This window comes from Maylandia zebra, linkage group LG17 (genome assembly GCF_041146795.1).
Source record: "Maylandia zebra isolate NMK-2024a linkage group LG17, Mzebra_GT3a, whole genome shotgun sequence".
NCBI classification, from domain to species: domain Eukaryota; kingdom Metazoa; phylum Chordata; class Actinopteri; order Cichliformes; family Cichlidae; genus Maylandia; species Maylandia zebra.
Window position 1 is genome coordinate 16,698,906 of NC_135183.1, and position 24,667 is coordinate 16,723,572.

The following is a 24,667-nucleotide window of genomic DNA, read 5'->3' on the forward strand; positions in this document are numbered from 1 at the left end:
CCCCTCTCTGCAAGGAGTCTGCAGGAGGTCAGCTCCTCCTAGTCCAGATATTTCAGGCGCGCGCACTCCACGTGCGTGAGATATGTGTGTGTATATATATATATATATATATATATATATATATATATATATATATATATATATATATATATATATATGTGTGTGTGTGTGTGTGTGTGTGTGTGTGTGTGTGTGTGTGTGTGCGTGCGCGGATGTGTGACTATGTGAGTTAAAAAGCTCTCACTGTTTCTGCTGACCAACAACTTTCAAACTGCATCTTTCTACTCTAAAATCTGGAAGACTGGCTGGCCCAGAACTACAGCTGGCTAAACGTTCCTATTCCAACGGGACCCCCACACCCACCCACAGAGCTATTAAAGGGAAATTATCCACAGAAATGTAAACATATTTATCTGCTATTTTGACCCGAGAGTCTCCTGGCTGACCTCTGCCGGACGGTAGAGGAACTGCAGCTACATCAACTAATAAAAACAAACTATAAAGCAATGATGTGAACTGGCTCTGTGGTCTTCAGCAGAGGTGGGTAGTAATGAGTTACATTTACTCCGTTACATTTACCTGAGTAAGTTTTTGAGAAAAATGTACTTTTAAAGTACCTTTTTTGCACAATACTTTTTACTTTTACTTGAGTACATTTGTGAAGAAGAAACTGTACTTTTACTCCGCTACATTTGCAAAATTCGACTTGTTACTTTTTAAAAAATAATGCCACCCAGGCAAAAGAAAAATAGAAAAGTATATTGTTCTAACAATATACCTTTCATGTTTGTACAATATAATATCACGTTATTACAATACACATAATTATCACGTTCGTACAATTTAAATATTATATAGGCTACATCGCAGCTCCAGTCACGGCTTCCATCACTGTCTTTTAGTGATGTGTAGGTCGCGAATGAAATGGCTCTTAGAGCCGGATCTTTGACGTGAACGACGCGAGCCGGCTCCTTATCGCGAGCCGTGGGTTGTTTTTTTTTCTTTCTCTCACCCTCTCTCTCACACTTTTTTTTAAAATTATTTGCATATATATGAGTTCTTGTGTATAAATACCAGAGTTGGGACTAACGCGTTATTAAGTAATGCGTTACAGTAACTACGTTATTATTGTGGTAACGAGCACGATAACTAGTTATTATGCCAAAATCAGGAACGCGTTACTCGTTACTGGGATTTAGATAGGGTCGTTACTCGTTACTTCGTGTGGTGGCTATCGCGGAGCTTCCACAGATTCAGTAACATTAGCAAGTGGTGGAGGCCAGCAGGTGGATGAAGGAAAAGGGACGCAGAAGGAAAAGAGACCCGAGGCGGCCGTCGGTCCAAGTGTGAACTGAACTTCAGGTAAGAAGTTATGACCTGCAGTCTCTCTGGGTCAGATATGAACCAAGTTTAGGTGGAGTTTATTTTCGTTATTCTGACTTTTTCCGTACTGCGTGCTAGCTAGCATGACGGAGTTTCTATACAGCTGGGTGGGTGCTATGAAGTTAATGATGTTGAACTTTATTTTGTTCATAAGTTATTAGAGTTGCCAACCTTCCCGTCTGGTATTCAGAGAAAATATTACACGTTTCTTATTGAGGTGAAAAGGAACAGTTTGTCCCGTAATTCAGCTACAATGAAAAAGGCACAAAGCTGGAGTTATTCTGTGTCTTTGCTGCACAGCTGCCTCTTCTCCTCTCATTCTCCCCCCCTCCCTCTCCCGTTTCTACTTCAATCATGAAAACTGATCAATGATCAGCTGATCGTCTCTCTTGTTTGTTTATCGCCCACTTTGCACCGAAAGAGGAAACCAGCGGATGTCGCGCTAAACAACAGCAGCGGTTTAAGCTTGATCAGCTGTTGTTAGAATTTATTTAATATTAATTTCCAGTATCAGCTGATGTTTGCTGGAGCCACAGCTGTAAAAGCTGCTGGTCATGATGTCGGTTTGGATATGTGGTGAGAGGGAAACATGAAGATGAAACCAGGAGATGTCCTTACTGAATCATCAGAGCTGAACAGGTGATGGAGAAACAGGTTTACCTTTTAGGTGACATGAATGAGTTGAAGGGAAGTTATGAACAGTTTCTGAGAGACTAATAACCCCAGGATCCTTTTCTAAGTAGCTGACAGCTGGTAACTGTGCAGGGGCGGGTCTAGCAAAGTGTTGCCAGGGGGGCATGTAGGGCATTAACAGGGAGAGGGGGGCACAAAGAAATACTTTTCTTTCTTATTCTCATTTAAAATGTCTAGCTTTTAAAAAATAATTATCTGAATCTTACAACAAACGATTGATAGATTGATGCATATATACCATCAGAACAGTGTACATCACTGTCACAACAGTGTTTGTTTTCATTCAAAGGCTTTATGATTTTTCCTATAATGGTGGGCCGGTCTCTAGTCAAAATGCCCGGGCCAATTTTCTGTCCCAGTCCAGCCCTGTATGCAGCTCATCTGCAGTCTGGTGTTACCTACATCTTCCTATTCAGAAGGCAGATTTTCCGAGTTCTGAGTACAATCGAAAGCACCACGACTGCAGTTTTTGTGTTGGATGTAAAAGGCGCACATGACTCTGTGACGTAGGCTAGAATCATGGCAGCAGTCAATGACAGTCCAGGCGTGGGATTTCTCTCGTGGAAATATGCACGTTATCATATCCTTTCTATTGGTAGGTGGCACAGTGCACTTGTGGCAAGTAAGCAAGCTAGAAGACTGGCAAAGTAATGGAAGCAACACATTAACAAGAGAATTCTGAGTAAAACCAAAGTACTTTCCCTAGTAACTAGTTACTTTGAAAGTAACAAGTAACTTGAAGTAACGGAGTTACTTTTGAGAGAAGTAACTAGTAATGTAACTAAGTTACTATTTTAAAGTAACTTACCCAACACTGATAAATACACAAACAAAACACATATGCTTTCAATTGTGTAATTTAAGTGATCTAGTAGCTCTGTTTTGGAAGTTCAGTTAATGCTAGAAATGTGTTTTGGAGTTTGTACGTGTTTTGTCTCTAGGGGCCACCGCATATATTTATATATAAACATATATAAATAAAACCACTTTTTTTTAACATTAGTAATTCCTTTTGTGCATAATTTTATATTATTGTTAATAATAAATTAATTAAAGCAACAAAACAACCTGAAGAGCCGGTTCAGAGCCAAAAGAGCCGGTTCTCTAAAAAGAGCTGGAAATCCCATCACTACTGTCTTTCTCGTCTTTTCCCAGAGTAACAGCCAAACATTGGCTAGCACTGCTTAGCCTTGCACGCATTCTTATTTTAAACTTAATCTGGAATTCATTGCAAACTGTTTGTGTGGGATATGAATGACAAGATTTTGTTTTTCTACAAGAGTTAGTAAAAACATCTCCAGTGTGATCAAATCTTCTTGCCAAACATCTGCAGCTTGGCAGTGTATACAGCACTATAATGACCAGACCTAATTCTTTTGAAAACCATACATCTTCCACAGGTCTCAACTTCATCAGACATCACCTAGACTCAGAGGCCAGCTGAATGAGGCCAGCACAAACAGTGGCCTAACCGACTAAGATGATGGATCCATGGGGTCAGGAAAGCCAGAAGCAATGGAGCTGGAGAGGTACCTTTCATGTCCATTCACTGGAGGTGTGGATCTATTACATGGCGTTCCTCACATCAAGAAGCTGTCGATCAAAATCAGTACAGCTCTTCCTGCATCTGGAGCTTGTGAAGGACTTCTCAGTCATGCAGGACTCCTGTTCACTGCTGAACAGTTACAGCTTCACAGAAAGAACGTTGAGAGCAAACTGCTGCTGAAGCTTAACCATCACTTCACTGAGTGAAGAAATGGCACATTTTTGCTAAATATGCAGAAATAGATGCACACCCATACAATTTATGGTAAACTGAGCTCCCTTGTATGTACATATGTTGAAGATGCCTCGTTCTAATGTTTTCTCTGAGGCTGCTGTGGCATTTCGAGCAAAAATGAAAATAAAGTTGACAGCATATCGTGTCACTGGAAATTGTTTGCACTGTTTATATATTTATATTATTTACTGTAGGCATTGGTGAAAAAAGCTTTATGTTGTGAAAAACTGAAATCTGGAAATTAGAATTGTTGTGCCTTATTTTGTTGATCTTTGTACATATATTCCTGTTGAAAATACTAAAATCTGTATATTTATTTTTGTCTGATAGCATTTATTTAAAAAATAAATCAGACATTTCAAACAGTTACTCGCTACTTGAGTAGTCTTTTCACCAAGTACTTTTTTACTCTTGAGTAACTTTTTTGAAGACTACTTTTCACTTTTACTTGAGTAATAATATTTTATGGTCCAGTAATGCTACTCTTACTTGAGTACAATTTTTGGATACTCGACCCACCTCTGGTCTTCAGGCTTAGAAACTTGCAGATAATCTTTGTACACGGACTTCAGAGACACACAGATTTAATGAATAAACGGCACTACGTGGCAGCCTGAAGTTCTCACCCACCAGATGTTTACAGTTGTGACAGCCGCTCACAGCAAAAATGAAGGAAAACTGTTTCCATCAACGCTTCCTGTTGATCCCATTAGGTCAAATAACAACAACGCACCAGCTGATTTACCAAAACATCGCTTTATTGGACTCTTCATTTTAACATTTGTCACACACACGCAAACCAACACGGCACAAACCAACACACACACACACACACACACACACACACACACACACACACACACACACACACACAATACATTCTGGCTTACTATGGAGGTCAAATGAGACTCATCTAATTTGGCTCCAACAGGCATTCATAGTTGTAGTCCAACAACCCATCCTGTTTGTAGTTTTAAATGAGTGAGAGGGGAGCATGGCCTCATGGGAAATAATTTCAGCTCTGGGAAAAATCTGCATATAATGGAAGGAGACAAAAAGACCTGGTTTACAAACTTGGCTATTCCAAGTATAATCCCAGATTAACCAAATATAAAACCTGGGTTGTATCTGTGCTCTGACAGAAAGACTCATTAATTATTCTGACCAGTTTAAAATGTCAAGATTAACTTCACTGAATCTGAATAACAAAGACTAGTTTTGGCAGAGACTGTGGTTGTTTTTAGGCTTAGACTGAACCCAGATTTTATTTCTCTCAGAGCTGACATCACTTCCTCCACACGGCTTTAAATCCTCAGTGTCTGATGATGAGCAGTTTGCTGTTGGTGACCTCTGACCTCAGCCGCCTCTAATGAAGGTTACAAGGAGATGTGTCTATTTATGGCGGCTGCCCCTCCTCTTCATGGCCGCTGTGCACTGAGGGCAGTACCACTTCCCCTTCGGGGCCTCCGTCAGGCCAACACAGCCGTAGTGGAACCACTCGATCGGACACTGAGGACATACACAGACACGGTCAGCACATACACACAGACACCCGTTTCCACGGGTCAGAACCTGAAGGTAAAAGACTCACGTCTGTGTTGTCACAGCCGACCATCTCTCCATAAGAAACCTGAAACACAGAAGAGGAGTCACCATCATTCTATGAGGCCTCGTCAGTGATTGGTCCATCAGCAAACCTGATGTATGCGTGTATGTGTGTGTGTACCTGGTTACAGATGCAGTATCGGGGCTCGTTGGGGTCGTAGGTCCAGTCCACCTGACTGTTGGCCTCGGCTTCAGGCAGCACCGATGCCTGCTGGGAGAGCTCCTGAGCGAGCGCCGATGACGAAGAACAGGACGACAGTGAGGAGGAGGAGGACGACGAAGATGACTGATGGTTGGAAGACTTAATGCTGCTCCTGTAAAACAGAAGAAGAGTGAGTGTTTATCCATGCTGAGCGCTGGAGGCAAGAAGCCAAGATGGTGGTCTTACTTGGACTTGCGTCCTCGAGAGTCAGAGGTGGTGCTGGGGGTGAGGGTCTGAGTGAGGGTGGAGGCAAGGGCGGAGGAGGAGTATCCGGCAGTGCTTTCCCGGGACAGAGCGAAGTCCCTGCCCAGCTGGAAGTCGTTGTTTTTGATGGCCTCATAGCTCGCTTTGAGGCTGGACGTCCGCCGGCCCTCCTTCATCTGCTCACATGGATACATCAGCAGTAAAACGTTTAGGTCATGCATGCATGCATGTTATACTCTGTATGATACTGTATGTGACAAATAATAAAGCTTGTTTGTTTTGTTTGTTTGTCAGTAACACAGACAAGCACATCCCGTAGCCGGATGTCAGATTTTCTACCATCTTTCAGTCCTTGAACTAACAAAATGTGATTCAAGATGTCTGATTTAAAAATTCTTTGACCTGCTCATCTCAGACTGACAGTTACTTGAAATTTCAGGTTTGAGTTATACCGGAAACCCAACTAACACAGCAAAGCAGCAGAGCTGAGGCACTGATGATGATGAACAGGATGTCTGCAGATGACTTCAGAGGTGATGGAGACAGATCAGCTGCTCATGCGTTCTCTGTGGAACAAACGTTTCTGGAAGCTGTCGCTTTTTTCAAAGAACCTTTAAAAGATTTTAACTGATCCAAAACGACAAGTTTGGCCTGCAGGTGAAAACACCTGAGAAACTCCACCCCTTCTCTAACTGGATGTTCTCTCACCTGAGCTGTGGCCTGCACCGCCTGGGCAGCAGCCATGGTGATGGCACCGGCTCCAGCTCCAGCTCCGGGCCCTGAGGACAGCGAGCTCAGGTTGTAGGCCATAGGCTGGGAGGAGTTGACGCTGTACGCATTGTTGGTGGACGAGGATGTGCTGTTGGTACGGCAGCCTGCCGAGGACACACAGGTGAGGCAGGCAACACATGGCAGGCGGTCAGAGTGCTCTGGTGAGGGTCGTGGCTCTTACCTGGCGTGTTCTCTTTGGAGGCGTCTGACGTGAGCGTGGACAGCAGAGCTTCAGACTTGAACTTCTTCTCTGGGACGTGTTCTGTGGTGTGGTGGCTCGGAGCGCTATATTTTCTCTCTGAGAGCACACAAACATGCAGTTAGCTGACACTTCCTGTTTCAAACTGAAAACAACACAATACCATCATCATGTCCCGCCCCAAATTCATCTGAGGTTCACACTGCTTCAATCTGACACCATGTTTATGTTTGCTGCTGTTACCATGGTGAACCATGGTGTGGCCAAGAGTGGGTGATTTCAGTCGGTTAAATCAGTGTGGACAACTCAGAGAGGCTCACTGTGCTTATGTCACAGCTTCCGCATCAACTCAAATGATCCCGAATGACCTCAGCAGGTAAGGTCTAACGAGAACAAGTATCGTGACGCTAAACTTTTAAAAGTTGCTAACAACAGCACGAGGACGAAGCCAGAGAATGAGGTTAGTGTGGTCTAAAACCCAGGTTATCACTGCAGTTCAGGTTGATGCGTGATGTGTGACATCAGCAACTGGGAACACCTCCCACCTCGTTTACATCAGCATGACCGCTGCATGTTTCTGTATTCTAACATTTTAACAACTATTAATCATCCTCAAAAAAATATTTTTATTTCTCATTCTCAGATGAACGACTACACGACTCTGAAGACGCTTTCAGGGATTCATATGCATGGATTAGGTGGTCAATCAGTATGGATCAGGAAAGATGCAGGCGATGATCCAGACAGCAGACAAAAAACAGATCTGGTGTTGCTGTGTACTCACTCTCTGTGGTGGCGTGTGAGTGAACGTGGTGGTTGTTGACAGGCTGAGACGGGCTGTCCATCTCCAACGATCCTGAGCACAGATGTGTGACAGGAAGTCAGGCACACGTTACAGGAAGTCTAACATTCCCCTGCCGAATACAACCAAAGAGCTACTCACGTCTCTCAAGGATCTCAGTGATGCCAGCGTTGTCAGCCTCCAGCTCCATCTTGAACTTGGCCAGTTCCTGGTCCAGTTTACGCAGGTGTCGGTCCACCTGAGACACAGAGGATCAATGAGGTCAACAACGAAAACCAATTTTAAACCAATCAAGCAGCTTTTCTGTGACACATGAATAATCTTTAAGTGTTGGGCTGATGGATGTCTGGATGTGTTAATAATCACACAGATGCCCCCAAAAGTTGATTCTTTTCATCTGGACGTAGCATTTTCAATGGGAGAAATGTTTCGTCACTCATTCAAGTGACTTCTTCAGTCTCAGCTGACTGCAGGTTTCCCCAATCTCATAAACAGTACATTTGCATTATGACTGAAACTAACACCACTGAAGGAACAATGGGCTGGAAGGTCAGTTCCTTGGCCATTAATATGCAAATTCTCATAACCCTTGATCAACATTGACTGATCAAATCTCACAGATGAGTGATCAATCTAACCAATCAGTGATTTATAACTGAAGGGTCTGAGTTTAGCTGGTATCTTTCAGTGATAGTGACCATGCTCTCAGACTGCAGGAAAAGTAACTCCTTGTGCTTTTTTAGTGGCTCTTCAAGGTTCTTTCTGCCCTCTAGTGGCGGCTGTGTGGAATAACTGAGGGTTCCTCTGAGATTTCTACACGTTAAAGCTGTTAAAGCCTAAATGTGCACCTTTGCCATTCTGTGATCACCTGAGTGACACCTGAAGGAAACCTTTACTCACCAGGTCATAGATCTGATTGGCCAGCTGGACTTTCTCATCTGCATCTTCCAGAGCTTTGTAGTAATCCTAAGAACACACACAGGTTTAACCCAAAAACCCAAGACACACACCACCCACACACACACACACACACACACACACACACACACACACACACACACACACACACACACACACACACACACACACAAGAAGAATCCGCCACCTCTGACCTTTTTAATGACCTCCATCTGCTCCTCTCTCCACTCTGGTTTGTTCTTCTTGGCGTTGACGAAGAACTCGATGACCTTCTGCTCCAGCTGATCCGTGGCATCTGAAGGAACAAACAGGAAAGGACGTGAGAAAACGCAGCACTCAGCATTTTACCATCACGTGTGCAAAGTCTGACTGCGGCCCTCCCTCAGGTGTTTCCTCTCTGTTGGTGAACTGCAGATTTATGCTGAGCCTGGGGATCACCTTTGGACTGTAGTTCTAATGAAATCAGAGCTGAGGACTCACCTGGTCCACACTAACCTGAGTGTGACTCCCTCAGGTGATTTGTTTTTGAGTGTTTCCTGCCAGCTGAAACCTGCAGCAGTGAGTGTGCCATGTGTGGATAATATTTGTTAGATTTTGTTGATTCGTGATTGGATACGCTCTGCAGTATAAATGTGCAGTATAAATAAAGTTTGATTAAAACTTTATTTCCCCAGCTCTCACTCAGTGAGTGCTCCTGTTATGTCACAGATCTGTGCCTCTGAACCAATGTGACTAAAGCTGAAGCAGTTTCATCATCTATTTGCAGCAACAAAAACATAGTATTCCAGAAACATGCTTTGCTAATTCCAATCAGCGCATCCAACATTACCTGCCCGAAACCGGAAGTGGCGTCATCTTCGCAGAAAATACGGTTTTTTCCTATAGAATACGTTGGTGGTTTTTAAAATTCATTTTTAAGTTTATGGCTTTCTGTACAGTTTCTGGGATGCTAAGAACTCAAATTACACTGCTGGAAATAGCTCATGCTGTTTTTTGCAAATTTGCATTACAATAATTATTTTCATTTTTCCTACAGTATATAAAAATCTGTGTATGTCAAAAATAAAACTATGAATACACTCAAAATAGATTTCCTGTGGTTGGAACCTATTTTGCGCAACTTTTTTGCATTTACAGTTTTGAGGGATATACCCCTGAAATTTCTCTAACTAGAAATATGTGTAAAAAACAAACAAGCAAAAAACAATGTTACATTTTTTTTGGTAGTTTTATTGCACTTTTTTGCAATTCATGTAGTTACTATAGCAAATTGAAATACTCCCAAAAAATATCACTACACCATCTAAAAATATATAGATAAGCTCTGGTGGACTTGGTTCTATGGTAGGTCTTAAAGGGTTAATATCCTGAGGTTTAAACAGATAGAAAAATGACAGCAAAGTGTCCAGCAATACTGGCCCTGTATTTATTTGGTATCAGATCAATACTTAAATCTGCAGTATCACACAGCACTAGCGCCCAGCACAGGCTCATTCAGAGTATCCCTAACACTCATTTATTATTACACCTTTCAGAGTCGCGTTTATACCATTGTTACAACATTGTTCTTTTTCTGGCTGCACACACAAGCGTTTAGAAAGTGGTTTAATTGATCTAACTCTAAGTCCAATTAAATTTGTGTCAGTGATTGAAACAAAATATTTTAGAGGAAATGATTACTATTTTAATAATCCTTCATTTTAAATTTCAGTTCAAAATTATTTAGTTTGTTCAGCAACTTCATAATTTATCAAAACATATTTTACTAAAACCTTTTTTTAATTTAAACTTAAAAAAAATAGATATTTACAGAAATCCTATTAAATAATCTCAGTTTAGACCAAAGAAAACTGATTATTTTTTATTTATAAAGTGCTAAAATAGTGATTAGGACCTCCTGTGAGCGTCTAACAGCGATAATCATTTTAAAGTTGCTTTATTAGCAACTTGACTTTTAATGTGCATGAATGTGAACTTTCGGATCGGCAGTAATAAAGGGGAGGGGGCCCTGTGGGTGGATGTGACCCTCCAGGTGGTTGCTGCGCTGCAGTATCGTGCTGGTATCTACTGGGTTTCAGCCCGTTAGCCGCCTCTGCTAACGTGTGCTAATTAAGTAAGCGCCATTGGGCGGTCATCAGCGCCGGGACGCGGCTCTGTTGCTTGGACAGTCCCAGCAGGGCTGCCGCTATGTGTGCATGCCGCAGCGCGCGTGTCCCCGGTGTGTGGCGCCGTTGGCGGCAGGGTTGTACGTACTCTGAACCTGCAGGTCCATCTCCCTCATTTCCGTAAACCTGTCGCGGAGATCCATGGGTAGCTGCTCGATCACTGCCAGGAGAAGAAAAGGCGGTTACCTGCTAGCACGGCTAGGCTAACTGCCGGAGCCGACCTGGCCGGAAAATAACACCCATTTAACGCGCAGCAGAGCCCTGTGACACCGCTGCCGCTTCGGTGCAGTCCCATACTCACTCTCCAGGTAGTCCTCCAGGTACAACATCGTGTTTAATTTAAGGTGTCAGTCGTTTTCGCCGACAATTCTCTGCTTTCAATATGGCGCCGCCTGCCAACGTCTGCTCAGAAAAAAATACCCAGAAAAAAGGAGGTCACAGATGCTGACGCAAGCGTCTGCCCGCGCTCTGATTGGTTCACATACAGGCAGGCGTTGACAGGACAGATGCATCATGGGAATTGTATTTATATTTACACTTCTTTACGTCTTTTATGCACTACTATAGTAATCCTTTATTTATTTATTTGAAAATAAAAAGCAAGAGGGGTGTTTTTCTCAAGCCTTGTAAACTATTTCATTTCGACTGCACATTTACACAAAGCTTTTGGACATTTTTTTTACCTGAAAAATTGCATTAATGACCAGCTGAAAATTATATTTACTTTTCTACAAGAATATGTGGACAGAAACAACTAAAGAGATTAAGAATAAATCCATCTCACCATTTCTGTTCAGATATGTTTGCTAATGTATTAAATATTCGATTTGTGCGTTGTGGTACTAATTTAACACATTTAAAGTATGTGGACAAACAATATAAGCTGTGTGGTAACTTCTGTCCACATACGCTTGTGTTTTCACACATGTTCAGCTGTTAATTAAACATATCCCACTTCATGCGACTATAATTATTCATGAACCGAGCAGTGATTCTATTTTAATGATCATATATTAATTATAAGTTCTTATCAGTGATTTTAATAACTGTAAAATGAGTGCACGTGTTAGCCTATATACTTTGGGGTATATATATTGTTTTAGATTAGTGTTATAAGAACCATCCATTTACCATTTAGACAGCCAGTCACATGCGTTCACATTATTTTGATTACAAGTGTGAGCAGAAAAACAAACAAGCAGCCTAAATGGCCAAAATTATGTAGACACAAACGACATGTCTTACTGTATTTCCGTGGAAGTTTATGTCCACATTCTTTTGTCATACATTTTTCTTTCTACGAGTTTATGTTCAGTTTCCGGCAGTGTGTAACATAATAATATATGTGCAAATAGTCAGAAAGTATGTGGAAAATAATTACAAGGTAGCCTAAAGTAAGTTTCCACATAATTTAGGGACAAAAAGTGCTACTGCAAAGAGTTTATGACCAGAACTATGTGGACAAACACTCCAAGCGCTGTGTGTGTTTCCTGCAGCTTCATCCTCTCAATCTCGGCCTGCTGACCCCACGGTTGTGCGGCTGGAGGCGGACACATTCCTCTGTCCTCCCCCCGGACACTGTGAGAGAGGAGGCGGAGCTGCTGCTGCTGCTTTAATTAGTGAAGAAGGAGCAGCAGGAGGAGCAGAGGAGCGGACGGTTCGGATTGTTACGCAGCAGACTGACGGAGCTGTGTGTGCGTGTGTGTATTCGTGTATCCGGTGACAGTCTGGAGGTGTGCGGACAGCGGTGACCGGTTCAGAGCGTGCGCAGTGAGGACCACCTGCTGCTGGTCACCGAGCGGGCCAGGGCGCGCGGGGACGGAATGCGGGTTTCACGCACGGAGCACGCGCAGTTCCTGAGCGCTCCGTGCTGTGTGCGTGCAGCGAGCATGTTGCCATGGTGCCCCGGGCTCAGATGAGCGGCACGCGGAGGAGCTCCGGTCGGGATGGCTCGCGAGGACGCGGTGAGGTGTCTGCGCTGCCTGCTGTACGCGCTCAACCTGCTGTTCTGGGTGAGAGGAGCGGGCACGCGCACGACTACAAGAGTGTAATTGCCCTTTAATGATCAGCGTGTTTGAGTCATTATACTAAAGCAGTCAAACAATGCAGTATTTTACTGCAGTAACTGTAGGTACTATGTCTAGTGGTAGTTGTTTGTATGAAGTACTGTGTTTAGTGGTAGTTCTGTGTACAGAGTACTGCGATTAGTGGTAGTTCTGTGTACAGAGTACTGCGTTTAGTGGTAGTTCTGTGTACAGAGTACTGCTTTTAGTGGTAGTTCTGTGTACAGAGTACTGTGTTTAGTGGTAGTTCTGTGTACAGAATATTGTGTTTAGTGGTAGTTCTGTGTACAGGGACAGGCGGCGCTGGGGTGAAGCAGGCCGGGTGTTCCTCGCTGCCTGCTTCACATTCTCAGATGTTATTATAGGCAGCAGAAACATATCCATGTGTTTATTTCTGTGTGTCCAGCTGATGTCAGCATGTGTGCTGGGAGTGGCGGTGTGGATCCGTGACTCTCTCAACACCGTCCTCACCCTGACGGCCCACACCAGGTGAGTCTGACCTGGCTTGCAGCTCAGGTATCAGAGCCAACCAGGTGACAGCACCTGAAAGTTTTAATCATCTTTATCTGACACACCTTGTCTCTGATAGATGATCCAGATGTGAACTAAACAGCTGCTTTGTGAAGCTCGGAGCATGGAGGCTAATTCGTGTGTGTGTGTGTGTGTGTGTATGCAGGTTGGAGGAAGCTGCCGTCCTCACGTACTCTCCAGCTGTTCACCCCGTCATTGTTGCCGTGTGCTGCTTTCTCATCATCGTGGCAATGGTGGGGTACTGCGGCACGCTCAGGTGTGACCTGCTGCTGCTCTCCTGGGTACGAATGCTCACATCACACACTTCAGAAAGGATTTTTACTTTAACCAAAGGCGACATTTATCTCAGATTTTACAATCAGAAGCAGGAAGTCCATGTCCTGGATTCAGCTGACATTTAACAAGAAACAGTTTCTGAGTGCTCTGACACATTTGGAAAAGCACAGATGAAGTCTCTGTTTTGAATCAGCCAGCAGAGGAAACATTTTTAGCTGCTCTGACTGTTGGTCAGTGTGTTACCTGTATGTTAGCATGACTGTTGGTCAGTGTGTTACCTGTATGTTAGCATGACTGTTGGTCAGTGTGTTACCTGTATGTTAGCATGACTGTTGGTCAGTGTGTGTTGGCGTGACTGTTGATCAGTGTGTTAGCTATGACAGGTCTACACTGAGACTGATATCATGACACAAGCACCCGCGGCTCCCACCTTCCTGTGGCGGGGTTAAGGTTCAGTGGCATTTTGCGTACACAGTGAAGTGGGAACATCAGAAACCTGGAGCTGATGTCTCTGAACCTGAAGCCCTATGAGCACTGAGGCAGACTCACCTGAGCTTCATCATAATGACACACTCCTCAGGTAGACTGATCTCTTATCAACTGGTTCTGCTGCAGCCTATCAGAGCATCATCTGCTCACCAGCTGCTAAACAAGGTGAAGAGGTCAGCCTCCACCTCCACACGCTCCACCCGCCTCACACACCTCCATATGGGAGGATTGAGCTCAGTCCAGAGTCCACCACTGTCAGCAGGTGTGCAGGTGTATGATGTCTCACACACACAGCCTACTCTGGACTCTCAGGTAGAGCCCACAGAGGTCACACTGTCCACCTAACTGTGTGTTTGAGCTACACCACCTGTTTTCTGTGCTCTGATTAGGCGGGACCAGGTGTTGGGTGCCCCATTGTTCCCAACAGGTGATAAGATTGTCTCCGAAAGATGAGCTGCTGAGAGGAGCTTCAGTCTGCTACAGGGACTGCCCCAGGGCATGATGGGAACCCGCTCAGCCAGTTCCAACACACACACACACCTCAGTTAGCTGTGAGATTACATAACAGTAGAAGTCTCTCATGTTTGTGAGTGAGTAGGTTATTCAGGTGGACAAGAAGATAAAACCAGCTTCAGACATCACACATTACTGTGCTGCTCAGGGTTAAGAGCTGCAGACACCTCGGGGCTGTCACTGAGGGAGAGGACGAGGTCAGCTTCATGCCTTTTTGACAGAAAGGTTTTAGGTTGATTATCAGACTAAACTCGTCTCCGCCTGTGTTTCAGTACTTCGGCAGTCTGTTGGTGATCTTCTGTGTGGAGCTGGCCAGTGCTGTGTGGACCTACGAGGAGGTGAGAACATTGAAGCTTTGAATCCCTGAACATGTCATGTAGTCAGACGTGAATGTGTTTAACCAACAAACCATCAGAGCAGGTAAAATTATAATCGTGATTCATAACTGAGCCTCTGTTCATGTGAAATTCTGCAGCTTTTTCTCACTGACTGATCGTGATAGTAACGAGTTTGTCAGTACGGAGTTACGGCGGTGTCGCACACATGCAAGTGTTTCCGTCCTAAACGGATCATTTCTCGCCTCATGCACCGGCTGGACTCCAGTCTCTAATAATAATCAGGAATCTCAGACTTGTCCGGCTCCTCTTTCAGCGCTGCCGCGACACGCCCGTCACCTCACACCCACCTGCAAAGTACTCAAATACATCTACTCCAGTACTGCAGGGTACATTACCTGCAGTAGTTTGTAGTTTCAGTGAGTGTCAGACTCACGCTAACAATAACAAAATAAATATTGGAGGCTTGCTCCTCTGGGAGAGCTCAGAGAGCCTCGAGTAGCGCTTTCTGACTCATTTCTTACAGCCTGAGCTTTTCCTGCTGATTTCTCAAAGTTCTCAAAGTTTCAGGTGATCTCCAAACATTTTCAAATGAGCCAATCAGATTTTAGGGGTGACAGAATATGTTCTTTCGTTTGTTGTTTATAAAGTTTCATTTTGAATGCTGTCTTTGAAGCACAGCAGTTTGAGCCTGGCTTTGAACTCTGACCTCAGGCTCAGTTTATCTCTGCATTAGCTGCCTGCAGGGGGTTGTGGGTATTGTAGTAGTGAAGGTTTTACTTTTTTCTTTATCAGTCGAGCAGACACTCACACATGGACCTCAGGTTGGTCCCTGTTTGGGGGGTTGCAGTAAAAACCTGAAGTCCTGAGTGTGTGAGGCCTGTGGGTTTGTCATGTGGAAAGTGGCTGGAATTTTTGCAGTACAGAGGAGGAGGAAGGTAAAATCAGAACGAAACAAAAGCCAAAACAGTGCAGAAGAACTGGACAAAGGACACGAGTAGATTGAGATGATAAATACCGGAGGTAATGAGGCCAGCAGAAGGAACAGCTGGCAGTAATCACAGGACGAGGCAGGGGAAGTAAATACAAAGCACAGCTGACAACAGACTACCAAAGATAAAATGAGTAAACAGGCGACAGACTCACACATTTCACAAAAGTGAAATAGCTCAGACAGCGGGGTACACATAGGAATAAACTACACAACAACCAGTGTTGGGAAGGTTACATGTAAAATCTATTCCAGTACAAATTACAGAATATAGGCCCAAAATGTAGCTTGTAACGTATTTTGTTAAGTTACTCAATGTAACGTATTCTGAATACCTTAGATTACTTGATATATTGTCATGCTTTTTAAAACTACATGAATGAAGGATACTTGCCACTGAGCTAACATTCTTAGCTGGCGTTAGCTGAGGTTCGTTCAGACTGTTAGACTTGATGGATAGCATTAGCAACCTGGTAGCTGCAAATAATCATGTGCAGCTCTGAAAGCAATACCAACTAGATTTTTAAATCTTAGTATAAAATGAGTAACAGTAGGGTGGAGATTAGATAAGGCTGCACTTTTTGCAGGGATCTTGTGTAGAAAACTATTTCTGTATGACTATGTTTTCTTTCTGTCTGCTTTCAGAACTGCACATGATTATTAGCATCTAGCAAGTTATAATGCAGCCTTCAGTAAATTAATAAATCACACAGCAATAGTGCATCGAAGATACTGAAGTGGCACATAACCCAGGTAGCTACCGCATCTAAAACAAGGTAGTTGCAGTAGGCTAAGGTTAGTTTTTAAAAAAGAACTTACTTCCGGATGTTTCTTTAGGTTGGAGGCAGAGTCTTTTCACACTGAGAGTAGCTTGGTTGGTGGCAAATAGAGTTTGCATTGCTCGGTCAGATTTCGCCCATCCCTTTCGTCTTTAAATGTGACGTGGTGTCGGAATTTCAAAGTAAGAAATGCATTTTGCCCATGCACTGCTGGCTGTGTTTGTGTAAGTGACACCACCAACATTAACAGGACGCTTACATTAGAGCCTCTTAGAGCCTCCTTTCCTGCAATGCGTTTAATTACCAAAATTAGAGAGTGGATAAAGAGGGGATAGCCTAACATATGAAACAACGTAACTGTATTCTAATCATTACCTATATAAATGGTAACTGTAATGGAATACAGTTACTCATATTTTGTATTTTGATATGTAACACCAGTACAGGCATTCCGATACACCCCAACACTGACAACAACCAAACTCTAGCTTGCTCAGCACAGCGGTGAACCACACTGATCCAACTGACAACCAACAGAACATTAAATACTGTTTCAAAGACCACCACAAAGCCTGGGTCCAAACCCAGAATGACCAGCTGACGTATGTTCATATGTTATGAAAGGAGCGTGATGGAGAATACACCGCAGCTCTGTTTCCTTCATCCTGAACCTGAACTTCAGTTTCCTGTTTTTGACCAATCAGGAGCCACGGGTGTGTGACTCATGTTTCTCCATGGGGAACAAGCTGTAATGTTTCCAGCAGTGAGCTACACCCGTTTAAGATCTTATTTTTACTTTTGTTTCACTGTAATTGACATGGTGTGTGTGTATGCGTGTGTGTGTGCATGTGTGTGTGCGTAGCCCTCAGTGCAGCGCTCTGACATGATCAGCCTGAAGTCTCGAATGCCAAACTACGGTCTGCAGCGTTACCAGTGGCTCACGCACACCTGGAACAGCTTTCAGACTGAGGTAACACACACACACACGCACACACACACACACACACACACACACACACACACACACACACACACACACACACACACACACACACACACGGTGTGGTCAGGTGACCTGTGTACTCACAGATGTTTCTTCACCTGGCCTCAGTTTAAATGCTGCGGTGTCATCTACTTCACTGATTGGCTGGAGATGACTGAGATGGAGTGGCCACCTGACTCCTGCTGTTCCAATCAGTATCCAGGCTGCGCTCGCCATGCCCACTACCACGACCTTAGCGACCTCCACCAAGAGGTGAGCCACAGCGGCTTCTCACTGGACAGAAACATCAGAGGACACGCCCTCTGATGACCCAGCTGCTCTTAAATCCTCCTCCTCTTACATGTGTGTTGTGTGTTTGTTTTAGGGCTGCGGTCCAAAGATCTACACCTTCATCCGTGGGACGAAGCAGTTGCAGGTGTTGCGTTTCCTGGGCGTGTCCATCGGTGTGGCTCAGATCATCGCCATGGCGCTCACTCTCACACTCCTCTGGGCGCTTTATTATGGACGGAAGTCTCCAGAGCCGGACATGCCCACACTGCCGCCACCGGATGACCCCGACCCTGACACAGCAGCACATGCAGCCTCGGCGGACGCTTTAAAGTCGGGCTGCAGCCGCTCAAATAAAGGCTGCACCAACATGGCTGCCACCACACCGAAACAGCAGTTTGAGATGGAGCGACTTCACGCTGCCGCCTAAAAAGCTTCGTCCGGCTTGTCCAACACCAGACAACCTTTACTCAGTGAGAACACGAGCACCGGCAGCTTCAGAGCAAAGCCACACCCCCCGATGACCTCCTGACATCGCTGCAGCTCCAATCATCACAGAACAAAATGCGTGTCAGCGCGTGCCTGTAGCTGATAGAGAGGACTCATCATCAGTTTTATGTTAAAATTTAAGTCCTGAAGTTAAACTCTGGACTTCCTGTTTAAATAAGGCAGGTCATGTGCTTTTTCTACAGGAAAACAGGAAAATAATCTTTTATTTTTACAGTCTTGCTCTATCACATCCTCTAAACCGCACCACTGGATTATTGTTGATATCAGATGTACATGTGTGCAGCCTCTCAGCTTCCAGTTGGTCAGAGTGAAGGCGTTCCCACTCTTACAGTCTGACAGCTGATCTGATGGTGATGGGTGTAGCTGCTGCTCTGTTCGTGCTTCTCTCTGTGAACTGTGAGTCATCTGAAGAACAGACTGTAAACTGAGGATGGACAGAATGGTGACTTACTGCAGGTCTGGAGGAGACAAGTGAGACAGGTGAGGAAGAGAGGAGGCTGTTCCTGTCAGACATCGTGAACTCTAAAGGAGCTGATTTTGTTCTTCGGGATGATGAAGTCAGAGAACATGTTAGAGAACAGACTTCCTCCTGTTTGGACTCCCCGCCTCTAATGAGACCAAACATATGGACACAGCCGGCTGGAGACGGACTCCAGATATTTTCCTGACAGCTGTGTCAGGAGCCACTGGAACATTAGATGACTTTTGAATTGGATTATTTATGGAGCTCTCTGAGAGACTGTACACCCACAGGAAGTGTGAGAGTCTGTGCATGCTGTTGGATATTTATTGTTTGTTATTACAGCGTTTTCACTGGAATAAAACGAAATATTAAAGCTGTTTGAGACGGACGGCTTCTCCTCTGCACTTTAATGGCTCCTTACTGTAACAGCTGGGACTAAAGTGACCTCCCTGCTTTGTTCTGATACTCATGTGAGAGCATCTGTGGACGACCCAACTCTCACAAACTGTTTGCTGTGATGATATTTCAGATTATTGAGATGGGGCGATGTGGGAGGAGCTTCTGGATTTGGAGTGAAACCTGTGACATTCCTGCAGCTGCTGGGAGAAAGCGGAGACGGTAACACGGATACAGGGCGTCAGCTGCTTGCAGTGAAAAGCTCTCCAAATCCAGCGAGCATGAAATCCTACCTCTACTACCACTGTACGCTTTATTAATAGGTCGCTGAGTCTCGGCGCTCCGGCCTCAACTCTCCAGCGCTGTTTCATTCAGGCTGCCAGCGTCTGTGAGGGCAGACCGGCTCACTTTACTCGCCACGTCTATTTTTATATCACACGGCTTATCGTACACTCATCTGATCATTGTGTAGTTTCACAGCATTTCACGTATTACACAGTCCTCTGAGACTCTCTCTGATCGAACACCGCTCTCAGATCAAAACCACGTCAAACTCGTGTTTCCTTGTGTTTGATGAGTCGTGTGATTCAGCGTGCGACAAACTGAACTTCATCTTTGTCTGAGCTTTTTACTCACAAACCTACGCACCTGAACCCAAGCCTGTCCCTTCAAACAGAGACAAGACCGGCTCATAAATCATTCTGTCTGTCCTGTGGCCCTGTGGGTTATATTCAGTGTGTTTCACAACCTGCTGTGAGGCTGTGGATAGGCTAGCATTTGTGTCAGTGTGGTCACATGACCAAGTGTGAAAGGCACATCTGGAGAGCTGTTCCTTTCACACTTAGTCATGTGACAACAGTGACATGATGGCCATGACCATGGAGCTCTTCATATCTGGAGCTTGAGTCAGCACATTTATGGATATATGACAGCAGAAGCATCCCGACCCCACACAGGGGTTGCTCTGAGGGGCAGGCAGTACTATCAGCAGTGCAGTGTGAAGACTCAGAAATGCGTCAGTTCCTGTTTTAAACCGTACACGTGCACACACGCATCACTCAGTGTTTGTATAAAAGAACACGCTCACAGAGACGTCTGTCATCTTTTATCATTTTCTGTGTTTAGTCCTCAGTGAAGAGCTCCTCAAGGTGTTCAGGCCAAAAGAGTCTCCCAGCATCCCGAGTACATTTTTAAAGGTTCCAGGGGCACCACGGGATGCATAGCAATATCTGCTCTTATTTTAGATTCTATGTTTAGTTTAATATGGGGCCATGTGCCACCTGTGCGTAAGAGAGTTTTGTGATTTTCAATATTACTGAATAAACAACTGGTTGGTCTGAACCTCAGGAAGCCTCCAGCTGCTGCTGGCCATCACAGTAACGACTGACTGTGAGTTCCAGGGGAACAGGATCTGCTGCGGTGGAGCAGCTGATGCTCATAGAGGAGCAGTTGTTCCAGTGGTGGCTGGTTTGCAGCTGCAGACAGTCTGAAGCTGGTATAAAAGTGATGTGGTGCTGAATCCAACCATCACCTGCTCTGTACCTGTCCATCGCACACCCACCTGTTTAACCTGCACTCATCTGCCTTGTATAGTCATGGTTACTTTGAATAACACTAAATTATATTTCATTTTTTTTAAGATGTTCCATATTAAGAATGGAACTCTGGCAGCACATAATTCACACCTGAATTATGTTTATTATTCAAACATAATTCAGGTGTGACGCAGTAACTCAGCTCAGCTTCAGATGTAGAACAGCAGCAGTGGAAACACTGGGACTCAGAGGCCAGGCCCTGAAGTCTAACACAGTGTGCGTGGTAGGATCGGATAGTTGCACTTCCAGCACTGATGTTACTGATATGGCAGAAACAGGATGTCACAGAAATGACCTTTCCCAGCTGTCCATGTTTGGGAGTCGTTCCCAGACCTCCCACAGCTGGACATATTCTGGATTCCTGCTCTCTGACTCTGCATGGGAGTATAGTGTCACATGATCTCTGGAGCCATGTGTTTACATACAGTCTGTATGCAGCGCTCACACTGTTAGTGTTCGTGCTTCATTTATGTATTTATTCAACCCCAGTTCCAAACAGCTGGGATGCTGTCTGTTTGTATTTCTGTCTAAATCATAAATACAAACAGAATGTGATGGTTTTCAAACCTCATGAGCTCATTTTATTCACAACACAGAAACATCACACGTTTAAACTGAGAAAAGGAACCATTTTAATTAAAATATTAGCTTGTGTAGAATCTCATGGCAGCGACATGGCAGTGAAGTAGGACGGGACTATGTTTCCTCTCTAACATCAGTCTGTGATGGTTTGTCAGCTGAGGAGAGCACCTCTTCTGGTCTGATGGAGCCTTTCCAGATGTGCCAGCTGCCAGCCTCATAGGCACTGATGATGGAGCCATGATGGTGCACACATGAACCTGCATGTGTGGAAGGCACGGTGAACTGAGTTGCACAAGGAGATTTCTCCAGATGATCTGAATCTTGTGATGTTGTCATGTAGTGTTGTTGAGGATGTTCACAGTGAGAAACATTATTCTGAAAATGTTCCATAGATTTTTTTCGTACATGTGTGAACCTCTGCCTCTCCAAAACGCCCTTTAGACCGAGTCGTGTTACAGACCTGCTGCCAACTAACCTGATTAGTTACGCAATGTTCCTCCAGCATTTTTCAGTATCCACCTTTTTCAGTTTAAACATTTATTTAATGTTTAAATATGTTTTCTATGTTCTGGAGTGAATACAAATTGAGTTTGAGATTTGCAAATAATTTTACGGTTTCTTTAGGTTCAGTTTGAAGCATCAACTCTAATTTGCACAGATAATAAGTTCATGTATGTGATGCTGATGGTTTCTGCAGACAGAAGCTGAGTGACTGATGATGTGCATGAGAGAACATAAAAGCTTTGCTCAGTAGAAGATGTGTTGTATGAATCTGATAATATTTATTCTTCAGAGATCTTCTGCAGGCTTCAGGCTGCAGACAGAAACATGATTCAGCTGCTTCTCTGTAACTTTCCAACATGGTGTTTCTCTCTGACTCCCAGTGGGGTAAACAAAGGTCTCCAGCACAACCAGAAAACTCATTTGTTGATGCTGGGAGGAAGTAAAGCCTGGACAGCTTCCTGCTCTCTGTGTCTTCCTCTCTTTTCTCCTGTGGGTTGTGCACAAACTCAGATTTCAAAATTAGAACAAACTACTGTCACCACACTGATGTGTGAGTGACCTTCTGCAGCAGCCGGCCCTCTTACTTCAGAAGTGCCCTGCTTCCTCTCAGAGATACTCTGGATTTCTCTCTGAACACTCACAGCTGTAAACACACCCACATCCACAGTTGCTCTCTGTAAACACCTCTGCAAATATGCAACGAATACGTTCACCACACGGTGGCAGCGTCTTACCAGAAAGGTTCAGTGTGATGACCAGCATTACATTCTGGTCTGTAGATCTGAAATGACTGCAGACTTCTAAAGTTTCTGTGTTAGTTTTTAAAGCTGCAGTCTGAGCGCTTTCAACTGCTAAAATTAATCAGGTATGTATTCCAGGAACATCATGTCTGTACAGATGTTCATCTAACACTAATATAACAATAATGTTAGCGTGCCTCAGGGCAGGCTGGAGGCTTCCAGAGTCACAGCACAGTCATGTGGTTAAGTGTGGGATTACATGAGTGCTGCCCACGCCTATTAACATACATAAAGTCAACCATTTCTTTACATTCTGTTAATTTTACAAAGTTTTAAACTCTTTAGAAAGTAAAAGTTCTTCATGAAAACACTGAAGTCCTGCATTTAAAACCCAGGTCACTGCTGTCCTCCAGCTACACTCTGAAGACGGTTTGTCTGTGGATGGATGGATAAAGTGCTCACCCTTTGTGGTCGTTTCTTCTCGGCTCGCTGGTTCTGGTGGTAGATTCGGCTAAATTTGACAGGGACCGGCGTGCCACTTAGAGAGCAGATGGAGCTGAAGATCTTCCCCATAATGGTCTTTGGTACCATGTCGCCATATCTGAGAGAGCAGAGAGCCAGAGGTCAGCCTGGCTGTGATATATGTGCTGATATAACATGGAGAAAAAAGAGCAGACAGAACAGTCTGCGATTCGTGTTCTTTAGTGAATCGTCCACACAGAGCTACAAAGTTTAGTTCGAGTGTGTTTCACTATCAAACATGTTACTTTATACCACACACACTAATGTTGGAGCATTTCTCATGTGGACCCACTTTATAAACAAGTTCGAATCCTTTGGTTCTGACTCTGGGTGGCGTGGTGGTGCAGCGGTAAGCACTGTCCCTTCACAGTAAGAAGGTCCTGGTTTGAATCCAACGGTTGGTTGGTTTTTGTCTCAAGTCTCTGTTGGTTCTCTCCAGCAAGCATTTATCATTTCTAGGCTGGACTACTGAAATTTGTTATTATCAGGATGTCCAAGTTAATCCAAAATACTGCAGCAAGAGTACTGACAGGTACTAGAAAGAGAGAGCATTCCTGTACAGAGGAACTATGATTAGTTAAACAACCAAGCAAAGACTAAAAACAAACAACAGGTGAGCTCATCACCTCCAGGTGTGTGAAACTGAAGGGAGGGAGCCAAGGATACGTCCTGCATGTGAAAGACAAGGCCAGGTTAATTCACACACACAAAACTCATTCACATGAGTGATAAGAATATACAGGATGATTGTATTGGAGGCTGAAAGATATTTCCTATCTTACCACTAGTGCCTAGCTGTAACCACCTCTTGTATAGGGCCTTTTTCTTTCCCTTTTCCTGTATTCACCACCCCAAGTAACATGCTGGTCTGCCAAGTGACACCACTGAGTCATATGAATCATCTGTGTAAATCTCATGTGCTTGCTAGAGATTGATACTAAAATCAAACAATGAAAGGAGTCACTCATGTTGAGGAAACTAAATGTAATTCTAATAATTATAGGAAAATTATAGAAAATGGTTTTATTGGCTAAAGAAATGTAATCAAATGGCCAGTGAAAGTGAACATGTGTGTAATGTGTGATAAACTGTTATCTACAGCAGTCTTGTTATTGGTAATAGCCACGGGGAGGCCACAAGCAAGTATACTCCTAGACACTGCTAAGCCCAGATAAACTGTGTTAAAAAAAATACATTAAGAAACAGATTATATCAGATTTATATTTCAAATATGACAAAAATGCTGATTTTACAGCAGCAAAATTATTGTATTTCTGCGGTTTAAACATTTAATAAGCTGTGGATAGTCAAATAAATTGAATCATCATAAATACATAAATACATTATTTTATATTTATTACTTAATTTTTTTTTATTCTTATTACT

The 24,667-nt window shown here is 43.9% G+C and overlaps 2 protein-coding genes across 3 annotated transcripts; one reads left to right on the forward strand and one right to left on the reverse strand.

Annotated features, from left to right (window-relative positions):
* Window positions 1-4,593: 4,593 nt before the first annotated feature.
* ing3 (inhibitor of growth family, member 3) lies at window positions 4,594-11,185 on the reverse strand. Its single transcript, XM_004564914.5, has 12 exons — window positions 11,024-11,185; window positions 10,811-10,882; window positions 8,752-8,852; window positions 8,540-8,605; window positions 7,781-7,877; window positions 7,622-7,693; window positions 6,820-6,936; window positions 6,576-6,742; window positions 5,850-6,043; window positions 5,583-5,775; window positions 5,448-5,486; window positions 4,594-5,365 (listed from the first exon to the last, which is right to left on the reverse strand). The coding sequence occupies exons 1-12, from the start codon at window positions 11,049-11,051 to the stop codon at window positions 5,249-5,251; spliced, it is 1,263 nt and encodes a 420-aa protein (XP_004564971.1). The 5' UTR covers window positions 11,052-11,185; the 3' UTR covers window positions 4,594-5,248.
* A 379-nt stretch (window positions 11,186-11,564) lies between these two features.
* On the forward strand, window positions 11,565-19,330 carry tspan12 (tetraspanin 12). Of its 2 annotated transcripts, none has more exons than XM_012922906.5 (7): window positions 11,565-12,769; window positions 13,192-13,274; window positions 13,462-13,597; window positions 14,867-14,932; window positions 17,562-17,669; window positions 17,811-17,954; window positions 18,067-19,330. In XM_012922906.5, the coding sequence occupies exons 1-7, from the start codon at window positions 12,620-12,622 to the stop codon at window positions 18,397-18,399; spliced, it is 1,020 nt and encodes a 339-aa protein (XP_012778360.1). In that variant the 5' UTR covers window positions 11,565-12,619; the 3' UTR covers window positions 18,400-19,330. The 2 variants fall into 2 exon arrangements, with proteins under 2 accessions (XP_012778360.1, XP_004564970.1); XM_004564913.5 differs by having other exon boundaries at window positions 11,725-12,734.
* The last annotated feature ends 5,337 nt before the right edge of the window (window positions 19,331-24,667 follow it).